Source organism: Calliphora vicina, chromosome 1 (assembly GCF_958450345.1).
Source record: "Calliphora vicina chromosome 1, idCalVici1.1, whole genome shotgun sequence".
Lineage (NCBI taxonomy): Eukaryota > Metazoa > Arthropoda > Insecta > Diptera > Calliphoridae > Calliphora > Calliphora vicina.
Genome location: NC_088780.1, coordinates 134,070,421 through 134,093,622, shown reverse-complemented (window position 1 = coordinate 134,093,622; position 23,202 = coordinate 134,070,421). Strand labels below are relative to the sequence as shown.

Sequence of the window (23,202 nt, the reverse complement as noted above, 5' to 3'; positions counted from 1 at the left end):
TTTATAAACTAAAAAATATTGTGTTGTCGATAATGCAGTGTTTCGTTTATTCGCATATTTTGCAGAATATTTAAAAGACCGACAATTCGTGGACAAATTTTTAAAAATATTAAAAACTATTGATATATGAGTATAACATTTTAATCAAATTTTTAGTAATTAAATAAGAATTTACTTTCAACAATAAATTCTGTTTACATTTTCTTCTTGTTAATGTTAATCACACCAAATTGTTAGCTCAACAGCATTAAGGGATAATGCCGTGATTTTCGAGGAAACCATATGATTTTGACATTTTGTTTTGCTTTTAATTCTTCAATTTATATTTTTTTGGTTATGGCATAACAGTGAGCTGCATTAAATATTTACAAAAATTTAAGTTTTTTCAATAAAATCAGACAAAATGTTGCGCTCTTTAATAGGAGGCGGTAAATATTTATAAAATCAAATATTGGCACAAATAATTAAAAGTCATTTGTTTAATATTACAGCTCTTAGAGGAGCTTCATATGCCACCAATGTTGCCTCAGTGGTCGCAACGCGTTCTTCAATTGGGGCACCTTTGCAAAAAGCTTTTTTTTCTTCTTTGCAAACAACTTCCAGCAGCACATTACCCAAATTGTACACTCCGGTAGCAACCAACTGTAATCTTTTGCAGCAAGCTGCAACAATGCAATTGCAAACTACCCGTGATCTTACAAAATTCTCCCTGAATAAAGGTAAACGCAAGTCGGTGAAAGCAGTTATCAAACGTTTCAGACGTCTGGATTGGGGTGGCTGGGTTCGTACACATACTGGTCGTCATAAGAAGCTATTTAAGAAATCCTCCGCCTTAAAACGTCGCTTGCGTCAACATATTTTCACCAATTCAACACAAAGTTGGTTGCTTGACCAAATGGTGGGTAAATTTTGGCGTCGTCCCAAAAATTGGGTTGATGATCCATATGCCCCCTACAATAAACGTGATGAATTCTTTGCTACCAAAAGTAAATCTTTTAAAGTGTAAAATTTAATTGTTGAAATGAATAATAAAGTTAAAATTTAATTAAAAATGTGTTGTGTTTGGTTTTGGTCTGACTCTGTCGTCAAAAAATATGTCTAAAGATATAAACCCGAGTAAAGCTAAAATAAAATATATTTTTTTTAATGTTTCCATAGTTGTTTGAAAAGTTATCTGGGAAATAAACTTTCCCTTAAAACCAGGGTTTCGAAGAACTACTAAAAGCAGTCGCATTTTACTGAATAGTTGACTTTTTACAGTCTCATGCTTAGAAAAAAGTAACTAGTTTCAGTTTTTGATCACATGGTTACTGAAAACAGTTGACTGTGCACACACATTACAACAGCAAGCAGCAATCGATTTTGTTTTTTTCCAGCAGCCAAACGAATCAGCAGCCGTCATGTTTCAGTTTTCAACTCTACCGAACTGATTACACGACTTCAGCAGCAAAAACATTTCTGTGTGTGCTGCTTACGCATTGTCAGTTTCGAGTTTTGTTTTTCGTACTACGCAGCGTAACAAAAACTGCTAGCTCGACTGAATAGTACGACTGGCTAGTTTGGCTGGTGGTATAAAATGTGTGTACAACAACACACACTTTATGAAGCTAGGTTGAATCGTATGATTTTTTGGTTTTTATGTATACATATCACAGAGGAAATTTAAATGTTATTATTGTTAATAGAAATAAATAGGAAATTCTTATATTTATTATATCTTAATTAAAAATACTAAAAAATAAATTTAATAAAATTATTAATTAATAAATTTAGAATAAAAAACAAGTAAGAAAGTATGGTCGGTCAAGCCCGACCATATAATACCCTACACCAAGTAAATGAGTAAAAATATTTTTCTTTTAAAATATCAATAATTTATATTTTCGAGTGATTTTCGGAAGTGGGCCTTATATGGGAGCTATGACCAATTATGGACCGATCACCATAAAATTAGGTCGTGTGATTTATGTCTATATTAAAGTTAACAATGTTGAATTTTGTGTGTATACCAAAATTTTTAAGCGATTTATGCACGTTAAAGTGATTTTCGGAAGCGGTTCTGTATGGGAGCTATGACTAATTATGGACCGATCGTAACAAAATTTGGTGACATGAATTTTGTATATATAAAACTTATTTGGAGCGAAATTTGTGTAGATACATAGATAAATTAAACATTTATGACCGATAAAGTCCAATTTCGAGGGGACATTTGTATGGGGGCTAGGTGAAATAATGGACCGATTTCAGCCAGTTTCAATAGACTTGGTCCTTGGGCCGAAAAAGTAATATGTACCAAATTTGATCGAAATAATCGACTCAGAAAGTGATTCTAAGTTGATCGGTATACTTTAAGGTGGGTGTTAGACTAATATTTTTGGGCGTTACAAACATCCCCACTATGGTGGTGTAGGGTATAATTATTGATATTTTTTTATTATATTTTATATTGACTAACACAGTACAACATTTTTCAGTCCATTGCTTTGGGACTCAATTCTGACAATTGCACGTGAAAGTAGCCCCAAAAATAAGGACTTCTGTATCATTAGTTTTGTCAAGTTGGCTGCTCAAGGTGGATTTTTATCACTTTTTCTATATTTTAGCACGGTTATATCTCGTATACCGTACGGAATATCTCTTTTGTAGCTGAAGCAAAGTTGTATATATTGAATAGTAGAAGAAAAGTACGGAACATACCATGAAAATAGACATGAAAATATACATATCGTTGGCTTAATATAAAAAGGCGTAACTAATTTTTTTTTTCAAAAATATCAATGTAAAAAGGGTATATTAAATAATTTCATTGAAATAAAAATAAATATATTTTAAATGAGAAATAAAATGTGAAGTGTCTTCTTATTCAAAATTGCATTAAAACTTTTCTTGTGTCTAAAATTTTATGGATTTTATTAAGTTTTTTCCTTCTCCAGTAAATTAACAAAAAATCGAGTTACGCCTTTTTTATATTAAGCCATCGATATGTAGTAATTTTATTTATTAATTTAATTTTTAATAATGAAAAATTATGAAATTTATAAATGTAATGAAATCAAATTTAATGTTAATCGAATATATATATGCATATTAAATTTTTTTCTGAAAAAAACAAGAATTTTGCATTTATCTCTATTAACAATAACAATACTTAAATTTTCTCTGTGAAATGTAAACACAAAAACCATAGCTTCACAAAGTATATACAAAAACAAATTCTAACCAACCAGCCAAACTAGCCAGTCGTACTATTCAGTCGAGCTAGCAGATTTTGTTACGCTGCGTAGTACGAAAAACAAAACTCGAAACTGACAATGCGTAAGCAGCACACACAGAAATGTTTTTGCTGCTGAAGTCGTGTAATCAGTTCGGTAGAGTTGAAAACTGAAACATGGCGGCTGCTGATTCGTTTGGCTGCTGGAAAAAAACAAAATCGATTGCTGCTTGCTGTTGTAATGTGTGTGCACAGTCAACTATTTTCAGTAAGCAAATTGTTGAAATTGAAGACTTAAACTTTTTTCAGTTCAGTCGTTACATGAGGCTATTTATTTTGGTGCTGAATATTAAACCCTGCTTAAAACAGTTAAATCTGAGTTGACAATGTGGGAAGTATTTTGGGTAAATTATTATGCTAGGAAAATTTTGTCTTTATAAACATTTGTTCTGCTAAACTTTCAGTAAAAAAATATTAGTATGATTTAGTCCCTAATTTTGTAAATCACGTCACCAAAGTGATATTTATGTGCAAAGCAAAAACAACATTTAACACATTTCAAAAATTTGTTTTTGTTTTAGGGCCTTAGGCCCTAATTTTATAATCTTAAAAATCATTTATTCATTTTGAAAATTAATTCCGTTAATACCCTTTATTTGTATGTTTGTGAATTAAAGTACTTAAAAATACACCACTGTTTGTATTTATGTTCTAATTAGATTCCTTAGTAGTATGATGTTTAAATTGACACTTTGATATTGAACACATACAAGTCAGGTTGGCCGAGCGGTCTAAGGCGCCAGATTTAAGCTCTGGTTCCCGAGAGGGAGCGTGGGTTCGAACCCCACACCTGACAAACTTTCTTTTTGTTTTTTTTTAATATGTATTCTAACTAATCAGTATTTCAGGGAGCTTTCCCATAAGCCATTTTTTAAAAAACTCACGTTAATCTCAGTAATATGTATACAAATAATCAATACTATATTTAAACCAACTCAAATTTTTATTAAAGTACAAAATAAATGTTCAATTAGTAAATGTAATTTATACAGAAATCATTGACGTTATACTACTAAAAATTTTTTTTAACAATTATTTAAATGCACATTTTTATCACTTTTAAACAAAATTATTAATCAAAGCACATTTCAACAAATTTAACAAACATTAAGTTACTAAAATATTTCCAGTGAACATACATAAAATCGTTTAAGGGGCCACAACTTTGTTGATAATTTTTCCCAAACACTGAATTTCACTTTCAATAACATCTCCAGGTTTTAAGTACTCAGGTGGACTACGGTGCATGCCAACACCCTTGGGAGTACCAGTTAAAATGACATCACCAGGCACTAAAGTAATGCTCCTACAAATATTAATTAAAAAATACGCATTAGTTTACATTAAATAATGTTATTATACTTATAGGTATCTGGTTTTAACTTACTGCGACAAGCGACTGATAATGTCATCGATTTTGAAGATCATATTGCCGCTTATGCCATTTTGCTTCTCAACGCCATTAATTTTGCAGGTCATTTGCAAATCGTGGGGATCGGCGATAAGGCTTTTGTGTACGATCGATGGTCCGAGGGGCAAAAAGGTATCCATTGATTTGCCAATTAAGAATTGTCCGCCGTTACGCTCCTTTTGCCAATCTCTAGCTGATATATCCTGAGCAACGCTGTAACCAAAAACATAGTCCATGGCTTGTTCAGGTTTAACATCTTTACATTTTTTACCAATAATTACGGCCAATTCTACTTCCCAATCCAGTTTCTGCAAATATAAACAAGTTTATATATCGAAATTCTAACATTTATGCAAAAAAAAAACCTAAAATCATATCTTACATTGGTTATTTTATTTGCAATAACATTTCCCAAAGGTCCCGTCAATGCGTTATTGTACTTGCTAAAGAACATGGGTTCCTTAGGTGGCTGCTTATTCTGTTCTTCGCAATGATCTTTGTAATTCAAGCCAATACAAATAATCTTATCTGGATTTGTTACAGGAGGCAACAAAGTGAAACTATCGTTCATTTCTTCAGTTTTAGCACTTTCCAATTTCTTTTGCAACTCCGACAATGGATAATTTTGCGAAATAAATGTTCTCATGTCATTGGAGACACACGATCCGCCCGATAGTTCTACAATCTTAGTACCATCCTCGGATACAACGCCCAAACGCATACGTTCATCATTTTTACGTAAGAATTGTACAAAACGCATTTTGGGTATAACAGGAGACCTATAAAAAAACAAGAAATCATAAAATTTTTATTATAAACATTTCAACAACAACCACTTACTTTGCACTGTGATAAGAACGCACACTATCGTAACAAGTTCTGGTACACAACTGTATGATCGGTTTTTGCTGGGTGCGAATCAATAGTGTTCCCATCAATTTTAAAGCCATTTGTTGTTATGTATTGTTTTGCAATATTTTTTTGGTATTTTAGCTAATTTTTTCTTTTTTAATTTGTTTGTTATACAATAATTTTGGTTGAATTAAATATAAACTATACAATTTTAAAACATACAAAATTAACGGTAAATTTTCACTAGTTTTACAATATTTTTTGCCGGAAAATAAGGCAATTTTCCGAAAGACAAAAATTATCAAAAATAAATACAGACATTCAAGGGGAATTGAGTTCTGAGTCTTATAAAACAGGCATGTTATCTACTTTTAAGGGTTATAAAAATATAAATTTTACATGAACTTAATGGCGTTGCTAGGAGGAGGTTATACATTTATTTCAATTTATTTTTCATTAATAGGATACCATTCTGTCATGAAAAAATAAAATAAAAATTTTTAAACTATTTACATATATAAAAAATACTTTTTCTTTCTATATATGTACTACTATTTTTAAATCGATAATGCAGTGTTTTCTTCTCTTCCATTTAGTTACCCATATTTACAACCCTGTAACAAATTGACAGTTCACAGCTGCTGAAGGAGAGGAAGGTAGAATATTTTTTTTTTGCAAAAATCTTCTGCAATTTAAAAAAAAATTATAAAAAATCTATTAATTAAATTTTTATATATTTACTACAGTAATTTACGGCATTTGCTAAAACCACTTAAATAAAAAGCAACAATATGGCTATGTTAGCTAAAACACTTGGACGCACATTGATGCAAGTAAGTAAATTACAAAAAAATCTAGTCTTATGCGGCTCAACCAACTGCTTACATAAACATTTTTTGTCTAAATGGAATATATATGAGTTGTATTTAATTAGAAGAAAAATTGCAAATATTTAGGTTTTGAGGTTATAATCCTTTTGCAAAATATTTACTATATAATTTATTATTAAAATTGAAAATTTATAAAATTGTTGGAAAATTTTCAGGGTCTACAAACTTCTGCTGCTCGTTCTATTCATACTACAGCTGCTGTCAATACTGTGAGTAGATATTTAATGTTTTTAGGCATTCTGAAGTATATTTTAAACGAAATATTTTAGGATCCTGGTGTACATGGTGGTAACCGCACTACCTGCACTCTTATTCCTGGTGATGGTGTTGGTCCCGAATTAGTTTATGCCTTGCAAGAGGTTTTCAAGGTATGCTATAACAAAGTTTTTATATAAATAGATTTTTTAACGTTAGTATATTTTATTAAAGGGTGCTGATGTCCCCGTCGATTTTGAATCTTATTTCCTCTCCGAAGTCAATCCAGTTTTGAGTGCTAAATTGGAAGATGTTGTGGCTTCCATTCAAAAGAACAAAGTTTGCATTAAGGTAAGTGTGATGAGATGAGTTGCATGGGACGATTTTCGAAATTTATAATGATAATAGGTAGCTAAAAAGTATCGAAATCCATGAAGTCATTGGTTTTGGAATATGCGGTCTACAGCATAATTTAATACACAAAAAATCGAAAAATCGGACTGCTTTGGGATACCTATTTTGATAAAATTGTTTGGTAAAACCTCTTAACCATAAGATATGTTTTTAGAGAAAAAAAATTTCATCATAAACAATTTACATCCTATTTTTTAAAGTTTTCGATTTTTATCTTGACTTTATTTTAATTTTCGGAAATATCGTTCATAATAGGTAGTTGTCCATAAATCTTTCTAGAATTATAATAGATAAATATAGGTACATTTACTTTAATTTAGAAAAGCCGGTAAAAAAACTTTAAATCTGAAATTTAAGTAATATAAAATAAGTTTTAGGCCGGGTAACTTATCAAAATTTTAAACATCAATGTTTAAATATATGTATTTTTTTCATACAAACTATGAAACTATTTTTAAAATTTAATAACTTATCCGGCCTTAGGCAGTTTCAAATAAAAAACAAAAACATGTTTAGTGTTTAAGGTATTTTTAATTCTTTTACATTTCAATCAAGTTAGATAGGACTTTTAATTTTTCAATTCCTTGAAAAAAATTGCGAGTTAGAGCTAATAAACTTTAAAAATTACTTTTTCATAAAAAAATCTTGATTTGGCAAAATGAAGAAAATGGTTATACCGAATTACATTAACTATATTTTAAAAGCGAATTTAACACAAAAATGGTGGCAGTTTGCGAGAAGCATTTTTTTAAGATCTTGAAGGTTATCCCAGCGGTCATAGGTATAAAATTATTATTTGCTCTTTGTGGAAGAAGTTCCATATATCTGTTTTAAAATATATTGATCCAGAAGGGTCGTATGCCAGAGATCGAAGCATATTCTCGGTAGGATCACCCTGGTTTCCACCTGAAATATAAGGTTTTTCATGTTAAAAAAATAGAAATATTTCTTTTTTTTTTACCAACTTTTCACTCAATCTAAGAATGAATTGCGTCACACTCCATTTTGGTATGACCACTAACTAAATACTTCTGCTCAATAGTAATATTTGTCTCAACACAAAAACCAAACAAAGCGTTTGACGATTTCGAAAGAAGAAGTCATCAGAGTATATGATGATGTTATGGATTTCTGGCGACTGAGCAATGAATAATGTTATGAATTTGATCAGCAGTGTACTAACAAAAAATTACTATTTGTGGTCTATTTAATATAATCTTATATATAAATAGACCACACGTTTTTTTGTGGTAACTTTTAAGTATGTTATTGTCCACCAATATTGATGAAATATATATGGTTTAAAAGGTTATTTTCTCTAGATTTGCAGAATATATATTTTTTTAAATTCTTTCCATAAAAGTGGTAAAAAGCGTTTAAAAGTGGTCGAATTTCGGCCACCGGGCGATCCTAGTATAAATAATTACGACATAAAAAATATACATTTAATTTCTATTAAACTATATTTTCTTTAGGGTATCATAGACACTCCTGACTACAGCGTTACTGGTGAATTGCAAACCCTCAACATGAAACTACGTAACGAATTGGATTTGTATGCCAACGTTGTGCATGTACGCAGTTTGCCCGGTGTCAACACACGCCATAAGGATATCGATACCGTTATTATTCGTGAACAAACCGAAGGTGAATATTCGGCCTTGGAACATGAATCGGTGCCCGGTATTGTTGAGTGCCTTAAGATTATCACTGCCAAAAAATCCATGCGTATTGCCAAGTTTGCATTTGATTATGCCACCAAGAATGACCGCAAGAAGGTTACTGCCGTGCACAAAGCCAACATCATGAAATTGGGTGATGGTTTGTTCTTGAAATGCTGCGAAGAAATGTCTAAATTGTATCCACGCATAGAATTCGAGAAAATGATTGTCGATAATACCACCATGCAAATGGTGTCACATCCACATCAAGTAAGTACTCTGTCATTCACTTTTATTTCAATTTAAAAACATTTTCTTTTTTTTTTTTTGAAATTTTAATAAAATTTAATTTTTTTTTAGTTTGATGTTATGGTTACTCCCAATTTGTATGGTAACATTATTGATAACTTGGCTACCGGTTTGGTTGGTGGTGCTGGTGTTGTAGCTGGTGCTTCGTACTCATCCGAAACTGTGGTCTTTGAACCTGTAAGTTTTTTTGTTTAGCGTTATCTTGTGAATGGGTTTTTAAAAATTACATTGTTTTCTTTTAAATTCAGGGTGCACGTCACACTTTCGCCGAAGCTGTAGGCAAAAATATTGCCAATCCCACCGCCATGATCTTGTGCGGCACCAAAATGCTGCGTCATATTAATTTGCCTTCCTACAGTGAGAGGATTCATAATTCTCTTCACCGTGTACTTAAGGATGGCAAAGTAAAAACCAAGGACGTGGGTGGTCAATCAACAACTCAAGATTTTACACGTGCCGTTATTGCCAACATTCAATAAATAGCGTACTCCTACAACAGACAATAAAGTTCCGTACGTTGCTTTGGTTTACTTACTTTCCTTTAAACAGACAGACAAACACTCACACAACACCAAATATTAAGTTATATAAAGAAATGCAAATACAAATGGCCATGTATAAGTTAAACTCTTTAGAATGCTATTTGTTTTAAAGTTTTATTTGATGATGATTATTAATTTAATTAATTTAAAATCCCTTTGAGTATTAATTTGGCGAATATTTTATTTAATTCATTTATTTCTTTATTAAGTTTAGTCAATTGTATTCTCTTGTCCCATGCCCTCCTTTAAGTATCCCATGAAATGTATTGTTTATTTTTAGTTTTCTTTTTTTGGACGCCCCTTACTTTTACTCGCCTTCTTACGGTAGTTGTGCGATTTTATTTATTTTTTAATAGAGAACAATTTATTAAAGTGCGTTATTTTATTCAATACATACAATATTTTAATTATTTAAAACGCACAATCGTCTCAAATTGTATGCAAACTCTATAATATCGTAAAACAGATGAAATGTAATATGTTACAACACAAAAATAAAAACAATCTATAACATACAACATAATTATTGAAATAAAGTTAAAATTGTTTTATTGAAGGTGGTAATAGTTGTTTTTAAAATTTATTTTTAAAATTTAAATGTAAATTATAAAATTGAATACGACATTCGTCATTCACGTCCGATTACAGAAGCCGAAACAAAACACTGACGTGGAAAACAGGTCGCGCATAAAAATGGAGACGTGAATACCATAATTGATATTGAACTAGCTTAACCCCAATCGCAGTAAAATAAATAACTGTTAAATGATTTTATAAAAAAGGAAGAGTGATGCATTCGGCTGACCCGAATCTTATCCAAAGTAAACTTTACCAAAGAATACTTTATGGAAAATATTAAAAACAATTTTTGGTGAAAACAAGTTAGAAAGTATGGTCGGTCAAGCCCGACCATAAATACCCTACACTAAGTAAAAGAGCAAAAACATTTTTCTTTTAAAATTTCAATAATTTATATTTTTGAGTGATTTTCGGAAGTGGGCCTTATATGGGGGCTATGTCTAATTATGGACCGATCACCATGAAATTAGGTCGTGTGATTTATGTCTACATGTTTACTATGTTGAATTTTGTGAGTATACCAACATTTTTAAGCGATTTATGCACGTTAAAGTGATTTTCGGAAGCGGGTCTATATGGGAGCTATGACTAATTCTGGACCGATCGTAACACAATTTGGTGACATGAATTTTGTGTATATAAAACTTATTTGGAGCGCAATTTGTGGAGATACATTTATAAATTAAACATTTATGACCGATAAAGTCCAATTTCGGGAGGACATTTGTATGGGGGCTAGGTGAAATAATGGGCCGATTTCAGCCAGTTTCAATGGGCCGAAAAAATAATATGTACCAAATTTGATCGAAATATCTTCAAAATTGCGACCTGTACTCTGCGCACAAGGTTTACATGGACAGCCGACCAGACGGACGGACATCGTTTAATCGACTCAGAAAGTGATTCTAAGTCGATCGGTAAGGTGGGTGTTAGACTAATATTTTTGGGCGTTACAAACATCTGCACAAACGCATTATATCCTCCCAACTATGGTGGTGTAGGGTATAAAAAATGTTAGCAAAAAAAAAATGTTGAAATATAGGTGAGAAAATCAAAGTAGTCGCAGTTTTTTGCTTAATTTCAGATTTGTGGGCCGATTTGCTCCATTTTAAAAAGCAAACAGAGTTGGTATATAGCGGATATATTGGTGTATCAATCATGTGTATGTACGTTATTTGATGGTTTCTGAGAATTATTATTAATTGTGATGTATGTATATTAATATCACTATGCTACAAATGGTAGGGGTCAGTGATCGGCGGTAATTGCTACAATGATGTGAATTTTTGGTTACCGCAATCATATACATAATTACAGTAACCATAATATTGTAAAAAAAAATTGTAAACATTTTGAAATGGTTATTTATGGTAAACATGTACAACTATATTTGCAGGGTCCCACTCAATGAAAACCAAAAGTACCACTTTTTTTTATTGACTGTGTTGTAGCCAGCATTGAGCTTAACAACATTACTGAACATCACTTTGCGATATTCGGACATTTAGATGGTCAAAATGCATGACATAGGCACAAAAATAAAATTTGTTCCTATACGATATTTACTAACTTCGAATCAATATATACATGCTGAGTGTGGGAACTCAAACTATTGCGATCCACTTAATTGTTAGCTTAGCAGCAGATACTGGCATCAAAGTAATTTTCACAAAGTTTTGAGACTTGCAATTACAGTTCTTCAGATAATCTAAAATAAATAATAATTTGGTATGACAGGTACCACGCCCACTTTTTGGTCCCACCCATTTTTATTTGATCTATTTATAATAACAACAAAAATCTTTATGGCCTGACGATGGCATCGTTCAATATTTCTTTGAGAACGATGTTGGCCAGGCCATCACCGTCAACGGCAAGCGCTATAGGTCGATGATAACCAACTTCTTTTGGCATGAATTGGATGATATGGACACCAACAACATGTGGTTTCAACAGGCTATATGCCACACAGCTCACGACACATTCGACATTTTACACGTGCGGTTTGTGGGCAAGGTTTTTTGTCTGTATCAATATAAAAACATATTGGAACAAAATCTTAAGGCATCTGTTGAAAGCTAGGATCTGGGAAATCAATGGATTTTCCATGCCATCGGTCTAATTTTTATATAATTTTTATTTTTTTGTAGATGTACATTGGTTTGCAGACTTTATTCGTATAGAAAATAAATAGATTAAAATCATGTATACATTCATAGGAAATACAAAAAGCTGTGTAAATATCTAAAAATTTAATAAATATTTATTTCGTGATTTAAAAATAGTCTTCATAAATAATATGAGTCAAAATAACTAAACTCTCTCTTACTCCAGACAAATTCAATATTTATTTAAGAATTCTTAAACAAATGAAAATTTTTATATTTGCTTATAAGGCTAAAATTTAGAATGTAAATATAAAAAAAAACAACTTCATCTAATCTATAAAAGCCCAAAAAAGTACGAAATTTAAATCAGTTGTTTTAACCTAAATTTCAAAATGCTGTGTATTAAATTGTTTTCTCTTTTCGTGCTTATCCTGTGCTTAATGCCCGAACAGTCGCAAGTAACGGCCACATTTTGGTTGAAAAAGTGTTTATTAAAACCCTGTCACAATTACGAACGCACAATATATGCCTCGGATAGTAATAACTGTTTAGTGTACCGGAATTCTTGTCACCTGAGAAATGATAGTTGTAGACGTCGTCGTGCTAATGAACCAAGTAATTATTGAGCAATATTACGAAAATAAAATATTTTTAAATATGAATTTCTTCGTTTAGGTTTGTCTGTTGTAACTAAAGAAGCTTGTCAAGCTAAGTGCACCCAAGATTGTGGTACCGAAAAAATTCCCGTATGTGGTGAATATGCTGGTGTGTATACAACTTTTGACAATAATTGTGAATTATTGCAGACAGCCTGTATCAATGGACAATGTAAGTTATTTGGTTTGGAAAGGAATTTTCATATATTGATTGTTTTAAATCTTATAATTTTTTTATTTTTTTTGTCTTCCAGCCATTATTAAAGTACGAAATGGTGAATGTAATGTACAGGAATAATAATCCTTATTTGACATCAAAGTAATTTGTTTTTGTAATACTTATATTTGTATTAATAAATTATTAGAAAAAACTATGCAGTTTTTAATTAAGTTTAATATTTAATTTAAATTATATGTTAACATAAATCTGCACTGCATAACATTTAATAAAATACTACTGACAAGTTTACTATGTTTATCATAATTTGTAAAGGAAATTTGAAAAACCCGGTTACAATCGAATTATTATTACTAGCTTTTAATCTGCTGCTGCTTTACCGGATCAATTCAACTAAAGTTTAAAGCGAGTCAGGGCATTCAAGTTTAATTTTTTAAATGTATGTGAAGATTAACTGTTTGTCCCTTTTTACCCCTTAGTAAATTACGTTAAATTACATAAACGAAGTTGCCAATCGATCAGACCATTGGAACCATGGGAATATAGTCGTCCAACATGATGCGTTAACGAACGCATCATTGACAGTAATATGGTGATCATTTCCTTCGGCAAAAATAAAATCGATTCACTCCGGCAATGGAGGATGTTGAAGCCATTTAGTAAAAAATCGCTGATCGATTATTACTGCCGAAAATTCGAAAAAAAAGTTGTATTTTTTTGTGGAATTTTATTCATGTTTTTGTTGTGTAAAAGTGTAAAAAATCAGAGTGTAATTTTCCCTTTTTTTTGGAAATGAATAGCCTTACTAAATTTTGAAAGACATTTTTGAAAATTATGCTATTTTTTTTGAAATCAATACCCTCAGTATTTTATTTATTGAAACATTTTCAACGAGTAAAAATATAAAAAAAATTTTAGTTAAAAATTATTTGTAAAAAAAAAAATTATAAAAAAATAGGAAACAATAAAAATGTGCCTCAAAGAAATAAAACCTGAATGTTGCATTGAACATGAACCTCTGCCAGCTGATATTGAATGTCTGACTCCAGATATCTGCCAGGAATTGGGCCGTTTGTATTACCTACATCGTCAGTCATTTGTAAAAAATCGCCGTATTATGGAATTGGCTAAATCGAAACCAATAAACCGTGTTCATCGCTTTGTAAATAGATGTCCCTGTTATCTAAAGAAATCTATAGAAATCATACGTTTAGATCAGAGAGCGAATACCAGAACGGAACAGTTGGCATTTCCCAGGACAAGGTAAAGTTTTAACGAATTTTCATCTATTTTCACAATGTCTAGTTATTGTTGTACCGTTCACCATGAGTGATAATGGGAATATATGTGAAAGTTGGTCATTCTGTTTGTAATTTCTGCATTTTGCTTTTGCGACCCCACGACCTATTGACCTATTCTTGATCTATATCGGGATTATTAAGTAATTAACATAGACAATATGGATATCTAATTATAGACATTTCAAATACCTTTCTAACGCCATATAAATTCGGACCGACAATGGTTCAAAATTTACCCGAATTTTTGTTCACCAAACAATATTTTCTTTTACCAATAATATTTTTGTAGAAAAAAAAAAAACAATAAGATTTGGCACCATAGAGAAATAGACGGAAACTAGAAAATAACTCAAACAAAAATATTGCTCAAAATAATCACACATAGGAGTGTTGTTTTTGTTTTCACATAGTTTTATTTACTAATACATTCTCACCACTTAGGTTTTTGACAACTGAGTTAGGTCTTTGACAGGAGAGTTTCCGCTCTAGTTTAGCACAGCCGAATAAAGCTCTCATACTTGTTTTTAAAGTATTAAATTTTTAAAACTTATTTCAATAATAAAAATGGTTTAGCATCAAAGGTTCGAAAGAATAAATTCTTAATTCCATATTCCATAATTCCATTACGAAATAGCTTTAAAAAAGCTTTGAATGATAAAATTTTTCTTCAATTCAAATCTATTACAACATAAAGGCTTAAGAAAATTTTTGTTCAATTCATTTTGTAAACGATTATAACCAAAACAATATTATTTTAACTCTTTTTGTATTGATAAAAATATAACATTTAATCATTGAAAGGTTGAATGAATTCCGTTATGAATTAATTCCATTATGAACTAATTAATGGATTCTATTTAAATAAATGCCTTCGAATGAAGCTAAATATTTAAATTTTGGGAATTGATTTATTTAATGAATGGCTGACATTTTTTAATTCCGAAATAAGATTTTAGGGAATTAAGCTCGTATTGAATTAATCAATTCGATGCTTAAGAGTAAATGCCAGTTTAAGCTACGTTTAACTGTTTAAAGAAATGTTAAACTACAACATAAAAGTCATTCCTAATGATATACAAGTTATTATGTTTAATTTCAGGCACTTGCTTTTACTAAAAGAGCAAATTCGCAGCCTTTTTCCTGCTACTCGGATTTTTAATTTAAATCGTTTAATACGCAAAAGTCTATTTTCATTATATAGTCGTTTGGCTAATGTACAGCCGCCACTGGAAATGTAAGTTGTAAAAGCACTTATTTATATACTTATGCAATTTGATTTGATGTAGAATATTTTTCAGAAAACCAATACCGAAATGGGACAGCTCAGAATGGGAAAAACATACAAAGATATTAAGAAAATTGGCCAGACATAAAGTCGCTCTATCAGCACCTGCAGTAGTAAGTTTATTTAATGTTTTAATAAAAAATTTTGGTTACTGAAAGCAAATTGATATAAATTCCAAGGATTTTGTTTTTGAATCCAATTACATAATTAGACCGATTTTCTTTTAGAACCGAATTTTGAAATAACTCCTATATTTTATTGTATTCATAAAAACAAATGGTAATTATGTATGTGACATAACTTTCAGCCTGTCAAACGGATGCCTCTAAGTCAAATGAAACGTTACAAGTACTTGGCCAAACCCAAAAAATCGTATTTAATTGAAAAGGCCGACTGGGTGTTTACACTTGAAATGCGAACACATAAAACTTCTGAACGTACTAAAAGCCTTGCCAAACCTGTAATACGAGATACCACAATGCTATACCAAGAGCTGCCCATAAAAATACCATTTGGAGTACTAAAACATAAAGGTTTAACCCATGTTCTGATGACATTTATTTAAGAAAATCTAATTTAATATTTTTTTCCAGCTTCTAAACGAACCCTTGAATTGGCCGAACCCAATGCCAGACGAACTGCACAATCGGCACCATCCGATCTGAAAGAGAATCCCTTTGGTATATCACCGAATGCTCTTAAGACTAAGGCCTCTAAGCGCACCAAAGAATTGGCCGAACCGAAAGAGTATGAAAATAAACATATACGTGATGATCCGTATGCCATTTCGAAAGCGGCTCTTAACGCAAAGGCCAAGCCGCGTACTATTGAGCTGGCGCAGCCCAAGAAGGTTTAATTAAGCATATTGTTTTAATGTTAAGTTTTTTATTGTTGTGGTAAACTAATTTCGTAAATAGATTTAAGATTTTGTTATTAAAAATTATATAAAGTGTAAGCTATTTTTTTTGTAAGCCCTTATTTTCGTTTATTTCGCTAAATGGTGCGCTCATATAAAATATTTAGCCTAAAAATTCTCGACTTAAAAAAAACACGAGTTAAGGCCTTTCTATGTTCGATTATAAACACACTAATTTGTTTACAGGAAAGAATAGCTCTCAAACCATGCGTATTGCATGGATTGAACAGAAATTGAATCAATAGATCATTTAGTTAGATCAACTCGAATTCGATTTTAGTATATTTTATACAAGTTTCATTAAGCAACAATAAATTGTATTTTAAATGAGATCAACGGCAAATGGCAGACGATTATTGGAACACTCAGCTCGAATTTCTATACATCGTTAGCTAAAATGCAAAAAGGCGTAACTAACAAAAAAATTCAAAATCGAGTTATTGATTGATTATATATAGTATATATTATATTTTATAAAATACTTCAACTATATGTTTAACCTTATTTGTTGTAGAAAATACTTTGTTAAACATGTTTATAGTTTTCATTTTACAAAGTTTTTTGCTTCTCCTGTAAAATTATATTTTTGTTACTTACGCCTTTTTTGAGCGAAAAGGTGAGTCTTTTTTTATTAAAAAAAAACTTTATTTAAGAACATATAACAATTTTATGTTTATCTAAAAGATATCTTTACGGAGAACATTTTTGTATAAAAACATGTCATATTCTTCGAATATGTCGCCCCTACGCCCTTCGGAATTTGAACTATTTTTTATCAAAAATTCTACTTTGGGCCACATGTTCCAAAATCCCAAAACCGGGATCAGAAAACAAAAAGCAGCTTTGGAAACCTTGATGTGTCCCCTATTTATCGCCAAAGTATTTTCCCAGCCCCGAAGGAAATGTGGGACCGTATAGGCAAAATTGTAAAAAATACCATTATTGGGATTTTCGCTCCAATTTGTAGGAATTGCGGGATTCCCTTTGACCTTTTGACAAGTTTTTTTACACCTTGTTATTAGAATGACAAACTTAAAAAAACGTTGAAAATTCCATTGAGATTCGTTAATAAATAAAGATTTTATTACATATTTATTGAGTTTCTAAAACTAAAATTTATATCTAAATTTTAATAGGATTGTAAATATTAGGAACAATTTGATCCACATTTATTCCGAGCTATATTTTTTTGTTTAGATATGTTAAAACTTGAAACAAATTTCAAGTCAATATCTCAATTAGATTCAAAAATACTCACGTTTTTTCAAGACCTAGCCGAGCGCTTTCCAAAAATATAAAAATCTGTGAAATCGGATGGAAACAAAAAAATTGCACGTGTTTAAAAATTTTACATGTCGAAGGTACCCTACTTTGAGCTCCCATAGCGCCGCCCCTGAATCATTTGTATGGCCCATTTTAATATCTTATACTCGAATGCTCCTTTATCCCGATAGGACCAGCCGTTTAGAAATGCCAGATTTATTTCCAAAAATGTTTGATTCTGCCCCACTGTGCGACATATTGCCATTTGTCTAGTTTTTTCCAATACAACTAGGGTTTTTAATTTCCCGACCTTTTTTGATTCCCGGGAATCGGTAAATTTTTTTCTACATTCCCGGATACCCGGCTATTCCCGAAATATATAATGATACTGTAAATTAGGAATATTATAGCCAAATTTCATATAAAAACTTAGTGTTATAATAATTAAATATCAGAGCTTCGCATTAATTAATAAAATTTGAGCTTAATTCACTAAAATCTTAATCCGTAATTAAGGAATATCAGCCTTTCATTCCATAAATCCATTCCTAATATTTAATCTTTTAAATTCATTCCAAAGCCTTTGTTTAAACTGAATTAATTTTAAAGTTAATTAATAACAGAATTTATTCAAACTTTTAATGATTAAATTTTTGTTAAATCAAATCATTTACAAAATTAATTGAAAAAATTGTCTTAAGCCTTTTTGTACTATCGATTTGAGAAGAAATTTAAAGAAATTAGAACGATTCAATAAGAAATAAATTCTATAAATAATGAATTTACTTTTTAAATTTTCATACGAAAAACCCCAAATAAATAATAGTAATAAGCGGTCTATTATTGCCGAGATATAAGCAAAAAACTGTAAAAATCGTTTCAATGTTTTTTGGTGAAAAAATAGAGTTATAACTTGTTTTCTATGTATTTTCGTCAGTTTTTAATTCCCGGGATTCCCGACAAAAAATCCCGGGAATCGGGTATTCCCGGGATAAAAACCCTAAATACAACAACAAAACATATTGACTAACATGTATTTTGTTGTTGTGAGTGTTATGTTTTTAACAATTGCGTCTCGTCTATATGTTACCCTATGTTTCTAATTATACTTCAGTAAGAGGGAAAGCCCGACCATTCACCGATCATCCAAAAATATTGAAGACTCATTTAGGTTGATAAAGTAATTACTTGGAAATACCAACATACAGTTTTTGTTTCCATCTCGGGTCAGTTGGCTTTGAAATCTTCTATACCTCAGAGCTTAGTTGTATCATTGTTATATGATTTTTAATGGACGAAGCTTCTAATAGAGGATTCGATGAGATAAACGGCTCTACGTCGGCTAACGACATATATGGGAAAGTAAAAGCAACGGATGCACTTTTAACACTCTCTTGCTCTCCATTACAAGTTTTTAAAAGTAAACGAACGGAATCCCGTAACTTCCAGTGATAATTTGTACAAATTATAATGTACGCGAACACAACTATTGAAAACAACAAATAAATTTTAAATTTAAATTTTTTGTAATAAATTTGAATTGAAGAAAAGTTTAATCATTTCATACATTCATTTTTAAGCTATTTAGTAATGAATTTGAATTAAAGAAAATTTGAATGATTTAATAAAGAATTAATTCTATAAAGAATAAATTCTCAAGAGAATGAATTCAATACATTTGAAGTACAAAGGAATTAATCCAATTAGAAATTTCTGAAATTAAATTGGTAATTTCTTAAACTACTATTGGAAATTGTGAAGTCACGTTAATTGTTCCTAAGTCGTAGGGGATGGAAGGAGAGTTGTCACATGGAGTTTCAAATGACAGCATTTGTTCATCCCTTCCCAACAACTAATTCATTGGTTTCATTCATTTCATTGGCTTTTATTTAAATAGTATTCTTTCATCAATGAATTAATTCATAACATTAATTCATTCAACATTAGAATGGTTATTTTTTTGTTAATTCAAATCTAATACAAATTGTTTTAAACTATTTTTTTTTACTTATTCAGTTTTGTTTTGCTTTTAATTATTTACAAAATGAATTGAAAAAATTGAATTCAGCCTTTTTGTAATAGATTTGAATTGAAGAAAAGTTTAAACATTTCAGAAATTTTTAAAGCAATTTTTTAAAGGATTTGATTTAAAGTAAATTTGAATAATTCAATAAGGAATTAATTCTCCAAGGAACGAATTCAATACATTTGAAGTACAAAGGAATTAAGCCTATGAATTAATTCATAATGAATTCATTAACGAGATGGTTAAGAATTAAAATTTAATTTGAATTTAAAAATGGAATTAAGAATTAATTCTTTTGAAGCTTTGACTTCAAGAGGCTAAATATTAAAATGAAATTCGAGTTGAGATTTTAAAAACATCTGATTTCCAGTCATTCCAGATATAAACGTTCTCCCCAAGTATAATATGATGGCAGTAATATTCGAATAATTGAAATGAAACTCCAAATATATTTTTTTTTGTAATTTTTATTTTTCATATAATAGCAGTATTCATAAAAAATACTGAAAGAGTTTATGCTCCATGTTCACATTTTGTTTATTTATTTTTTTTTTATTTATCATTTTATTATTCTTTTAAATATTATTATTATTATTTTATACAATAGGTAAAGTACATTTTTTTGTTTGTTTCATTTGTTGGTTTTTGTCTTTGCTATATTCAAATTATTTCAGTTATTTTACAGTGTTGTTCATTTCTGGTTGTTCTTATTATTGTGGGGGAGTTTGTTTGTTAATAATTTTTTTATACACACTTTAAATTAATTTTTTGGTTTTGACTTTTAATTTTAAGCGAAAAACTTCTTCATTTTAGTTAAATTTCTTTAGTAATTTTTACATGAAACATAAAATGAATCTTCCGTTTTGGTTTTTTTTTTGTTATATAAAATAAAACAATAAATACAAATACAATATAGTATATAAATAGCACACATAATAAATACACAATAATAATAATCATAATATGATACGAAAATTTTTGTAATAAGTTTTGCCTGTTTCATTATAGCTAAAACTTAGTTAATTAACTAAGTTCAAAATTATTGTGTGTCTTAATTTTCAAAAATTTTGCTAATAATTTGATTTTGTTTTAATAATAATAATACAATTGTGTTATGCATAAATTATAAATTTTGTTTTAAGTTTAAGGTTTTATTTATATAATTTCTTTAGATTTTTCATAGAATTTTGTTAATAAATTTTTAATTTTTTAGGGAAACCCACTTAAAATGCAATGATTTTGTAAAGTGTTGTTTGTGTTGAATAATTTAGCTTTTTTTACACACATCCAATTAAAGTATAATTTTATTTTATTTTATTTTATTTTAAGATTTTTCCAAAATTTAATTTGCCTAAATTTTTCTTAAATTTTAATCGTATACGCCTGAAAGTTTATTATAATTTTTTTTATTTTTTTTTTACATAATTTTACAACATTTACTTTAGTTTATTATAATTTGTTTAAGTATATCCAAAATGTATGTATGTATAAGTTGTTTATTTGTTAAATTATTTATTTTTGATTTTCCCAAAAAAAGTGTTTATTTACAAAAGTTTTCTTAATTTCATTTTCTTCCTTAGGCCTTGATATTTATTTTGTATTAATTTTTGTGTTTTTGATTTTTAAAGATATGAATGTAATTTGGTTTCAGCATTTTATTATTTTTATTTTTAAATCCTGGTTGTCATGATTTTTTTTTGTTTGGTTGTTTGTTAAATAGTTTGTTTTTTTATCGTGTCTATTTCAAAAAATGTTTGTTTTGTTTTTTTTTTTCTTAATATTTCTTACTTTTGGTCCCTGAATAATAAGTATTTTTTTGTTCTTTATTTACGGTTTTTTTTGTCAAAAATAAATCTTACTTTTTGTTGTATTATTTTTTGTTTGTTAAACTATGTTTTATTGTTCAAAATTTTACAGTCATTTCTTTTTTAGTTAATATAATTTAAAAAAAAAGTTCATTTGAAGAAAGTTTATAAATTAGTTTAGTAGTGTTTAGGAATACGAACATAATTTTAAATGTTATTAACATTATTGTATATGTATATGATACTAAAGGGCTCTATAATAAGTGTGAAATAAGTAAATCTTGATTTATGTATAACATAAATCCATTTTGGAATTACATACATATGTATATTTATATTCAAATACATTTTAGGTAATTTATCACACTTAACGTGTTGCTTCTCGTGTCACAATGTTTGTATTTGAACTCCTCCGAAACGGCTAAACCGAATTTTATGAATTTGGGAGCAATGAGAATAGGTCGTAAAGTATATTTTGTACCGCTAGGTCATTAGGATGTCCCTATCCACCCATTTTTTAAAAATATTTTTCTCCTAAAAATTATGTTTGTATTCTCATGTGGTATCAAAAATACCTATAATGCCAAATTCACTTAGAATACATTAGTTATTTTTATACCCTTCACCTTCGTGAGAAGGGTAAGGATATAAGAAAAAAAACCAGGACAACCTCGATTTTTGACCTATGTATATCTGGATTACTAAGTCATTAATATAGACAATATGGATATCTAATGATAGATATTTCAAAGACCTTTGCAATGAAGTATATAAAACCATAGTAAGATGGACCTACAGTGGGTCAAAATAAGAAAAATATTTTGTTAACCCGATTTTTTTTTTCACCAAAAGATTTTGTTTGTTAAATATTTTAAAAAAATATTAAATTTAGATAGATTTAAAACTGAAAATAATACATAATTGGTCAATTCATATAGTCATAATGTCCTAATATTTCAAATTGGTTTTTATTGCTTTTCAAGCAAAAAATTTCCTATGTTTATTGTGTTATCTTAACCAACCAGCAGAGACCTACGCTGAATGCCTAAGAGTCGGTTAAGCCGAGCCGATGAGTCGTGATATATTAGGACATTATGACAATATGACTGATAAGATACCTTATGAATTGACCAAATGTATTCTTCTTAACATTGTCGTTATTTTGCTTAACATTGACAAAACGTGACCACGTCCACTTTTTAAAAGAAAAGCTCTTTCATACATTATTATTTAACTCTCTTTGTACATCCCAAATAACATGAAAATTGTAGTGGGATTTAATCCAAAAATCAGCGTGTTTATTTTAAAACATGTAAGAGAGATATATTCGGCTCTGCCGAATGTTATTTTGCTTATACATATCTCAGTCATTTGTGGGACGATTTTAAATAGCAACCGAGCCGAGTCTATAGCCGATATTTTGATGTATGAATCATGTATGTAAGTTATTTGGAAGCTACGGAAAGTTGATTTCAACATAGAGACGGACATGGCTATATCGACTCCCATCCAGAATATGCAAAATGTAGAAATTACA

At 29.7% G+C, this 23,202-nt stretch overlaps 5 protein-coding genes and 1 non-coding gene across 7 annotated transcripts; 5 read left to right on the top strand and 1 right to left on the bottom strand.

The window, feature by feature from the left end:
• Positions 1 to 326: 326 nt before the first annotated feature.
• mRpL35 (mitochondrial ribosomal protein L35) lies at positions 327 to 1,052 on the top strand. Its single transcript, XM_065508362.1, has 2 exons — positions 327 to 428; positions 492 to 1,052. Exons 1-2 carry the CDS (start codon positions 404 to 406, stop codon positions 1,004 to 1,006), a joined length of 540 nt encoding a protein of 179 aa, XP_065364434.1. The 5' UTR covers positions 327 to 403; the 3' UTR covers positions 1,007 to 1,052.
• A 2,934-nt stretch (positions 1,053 to 3,986) lies between these two features.
• TRNAL-UAA (transfer RNA leucine (anticodon UAA)) lies at positions 3,987 to 4,070 on the top strand. Its single transcript has one exon. It is a non-coding gene; the product is annotated as a tRNA-Leu (tRNA).
• A 128-nt stretch (positions 4,071 to 4,198) lies between these two features.
• On the bottom strand, positions 4,199 to 5,724 carry LOC135963892 (fumarylacetoacetate hydrolase domain-containing protein 2). Its single transcript, XM_065515894.1, has 4 exons — positions 5,526 to 5,724; positions 5,068 to 5,464; positions 4,662 to 4,993; positions 4,199 to 4,580 (listed from the first exon to the last, which is right to left on the bottom strand). The coding sequence occupies exons 1-4, from the start codon at positions 5,633 to 5,635 to the stop codon at positions 4,424 to 4,426; spliced, it is 996 nt and encodes a 331-aa protein (XP_065371966.1). The 5' UTR covers positions 5,636 to 5,724; the 3' UTR covers positions 4,199 to 4,423.
• Positions 5,725 to 6,174: 450 nt separating this feature from the next.
• Idh3b (isocitrate dehydrogenase [NAD] subunit beta, mitochondrial) lies at positions 6,175 to 10,091 on the top strand. Its single transcript, XM_065515890.1, has 8 exons — positions 6,175 to 6,193; positions 6,284 to 6,370; positions 6,583 to 6,636; positions 6,697 to 6,795; positions 6,857 to 6,973; positions 8,512 to 8,967; positions 9,058 to 9,183; positions 9,255 to 10,091. The coding sequence occupies exons 2-8, from the start codon at positions 6,329 to 6,331 to the stop codon at positions 9,483 to 9,485; spliced, it is 1,125 nt and encodes a 374-aa protein (XP_065371962.1). The 5' UTR covers positions 6,175 to 6,193; positions 6,284 to 6,328; the 3' UTR covers positions 9,486 to 10,091.
• Positions 10,092 to 12,596: 2,505 nt separating this feature from the next.
• On the top strand, positions 12,597 to 13,270 carry LOC135963893 (uncharacterized). The gene is made up of 3 exons (XM_065515895.1): positions 12,597 to 12,850; positions 12,911 to 13,063; positions 13,146 to 13,270. The coding sequence occupies exons 1-3, from the start codon at positions 12,628 to 12,630 to the stop codon at positions 13,187 to 13,189; spliced, it is 420 nt and encodes a 139-aa protein (XP_065371967.1). The 5' UTR covers positions 12,597 to 12,627; the 3' UTR covers positions 13,190 to 13,270.
• A 681-nt stretch (positions 13,271 to 13,951) lies between these two features.
• On the top strand, positions 13,952 to 16,560 carry Theg (Testicular haploid expressed gene). Of its 2 annotated transcripts, none has more exons than XM_065515893.1 (5): positions 13,952 to 14,332; positions 15,470 to 15,604; positions 15,669 to 15,768; positions 15,963 to 16,188; positions 16,249 to 16,560. In XM_065515893.1, the coding sequence occupies exons 1-5, from the start codon at positions 14,040 to 14,042 to the stop codon at positions 16,509 to 16,511; spliced, it is 1,017 nt and encodes a 338-aa protein (XP_065371965.1). In that variant the 5' UTR covers positions 13,952 to 14,039; the 3' UTR covers positions 16,512 to 16,560. The 2 variants fall into 2 exon arrangements, with proteins under 2 accessions (XP_065371965.1, XP_065371964.1); XM_065515892.1 differs by having other exon boundaries at positions 15,657 to 15,768.
• Positions 16,561 to 23,202: the final 6,642 nt, after the last annotated feature.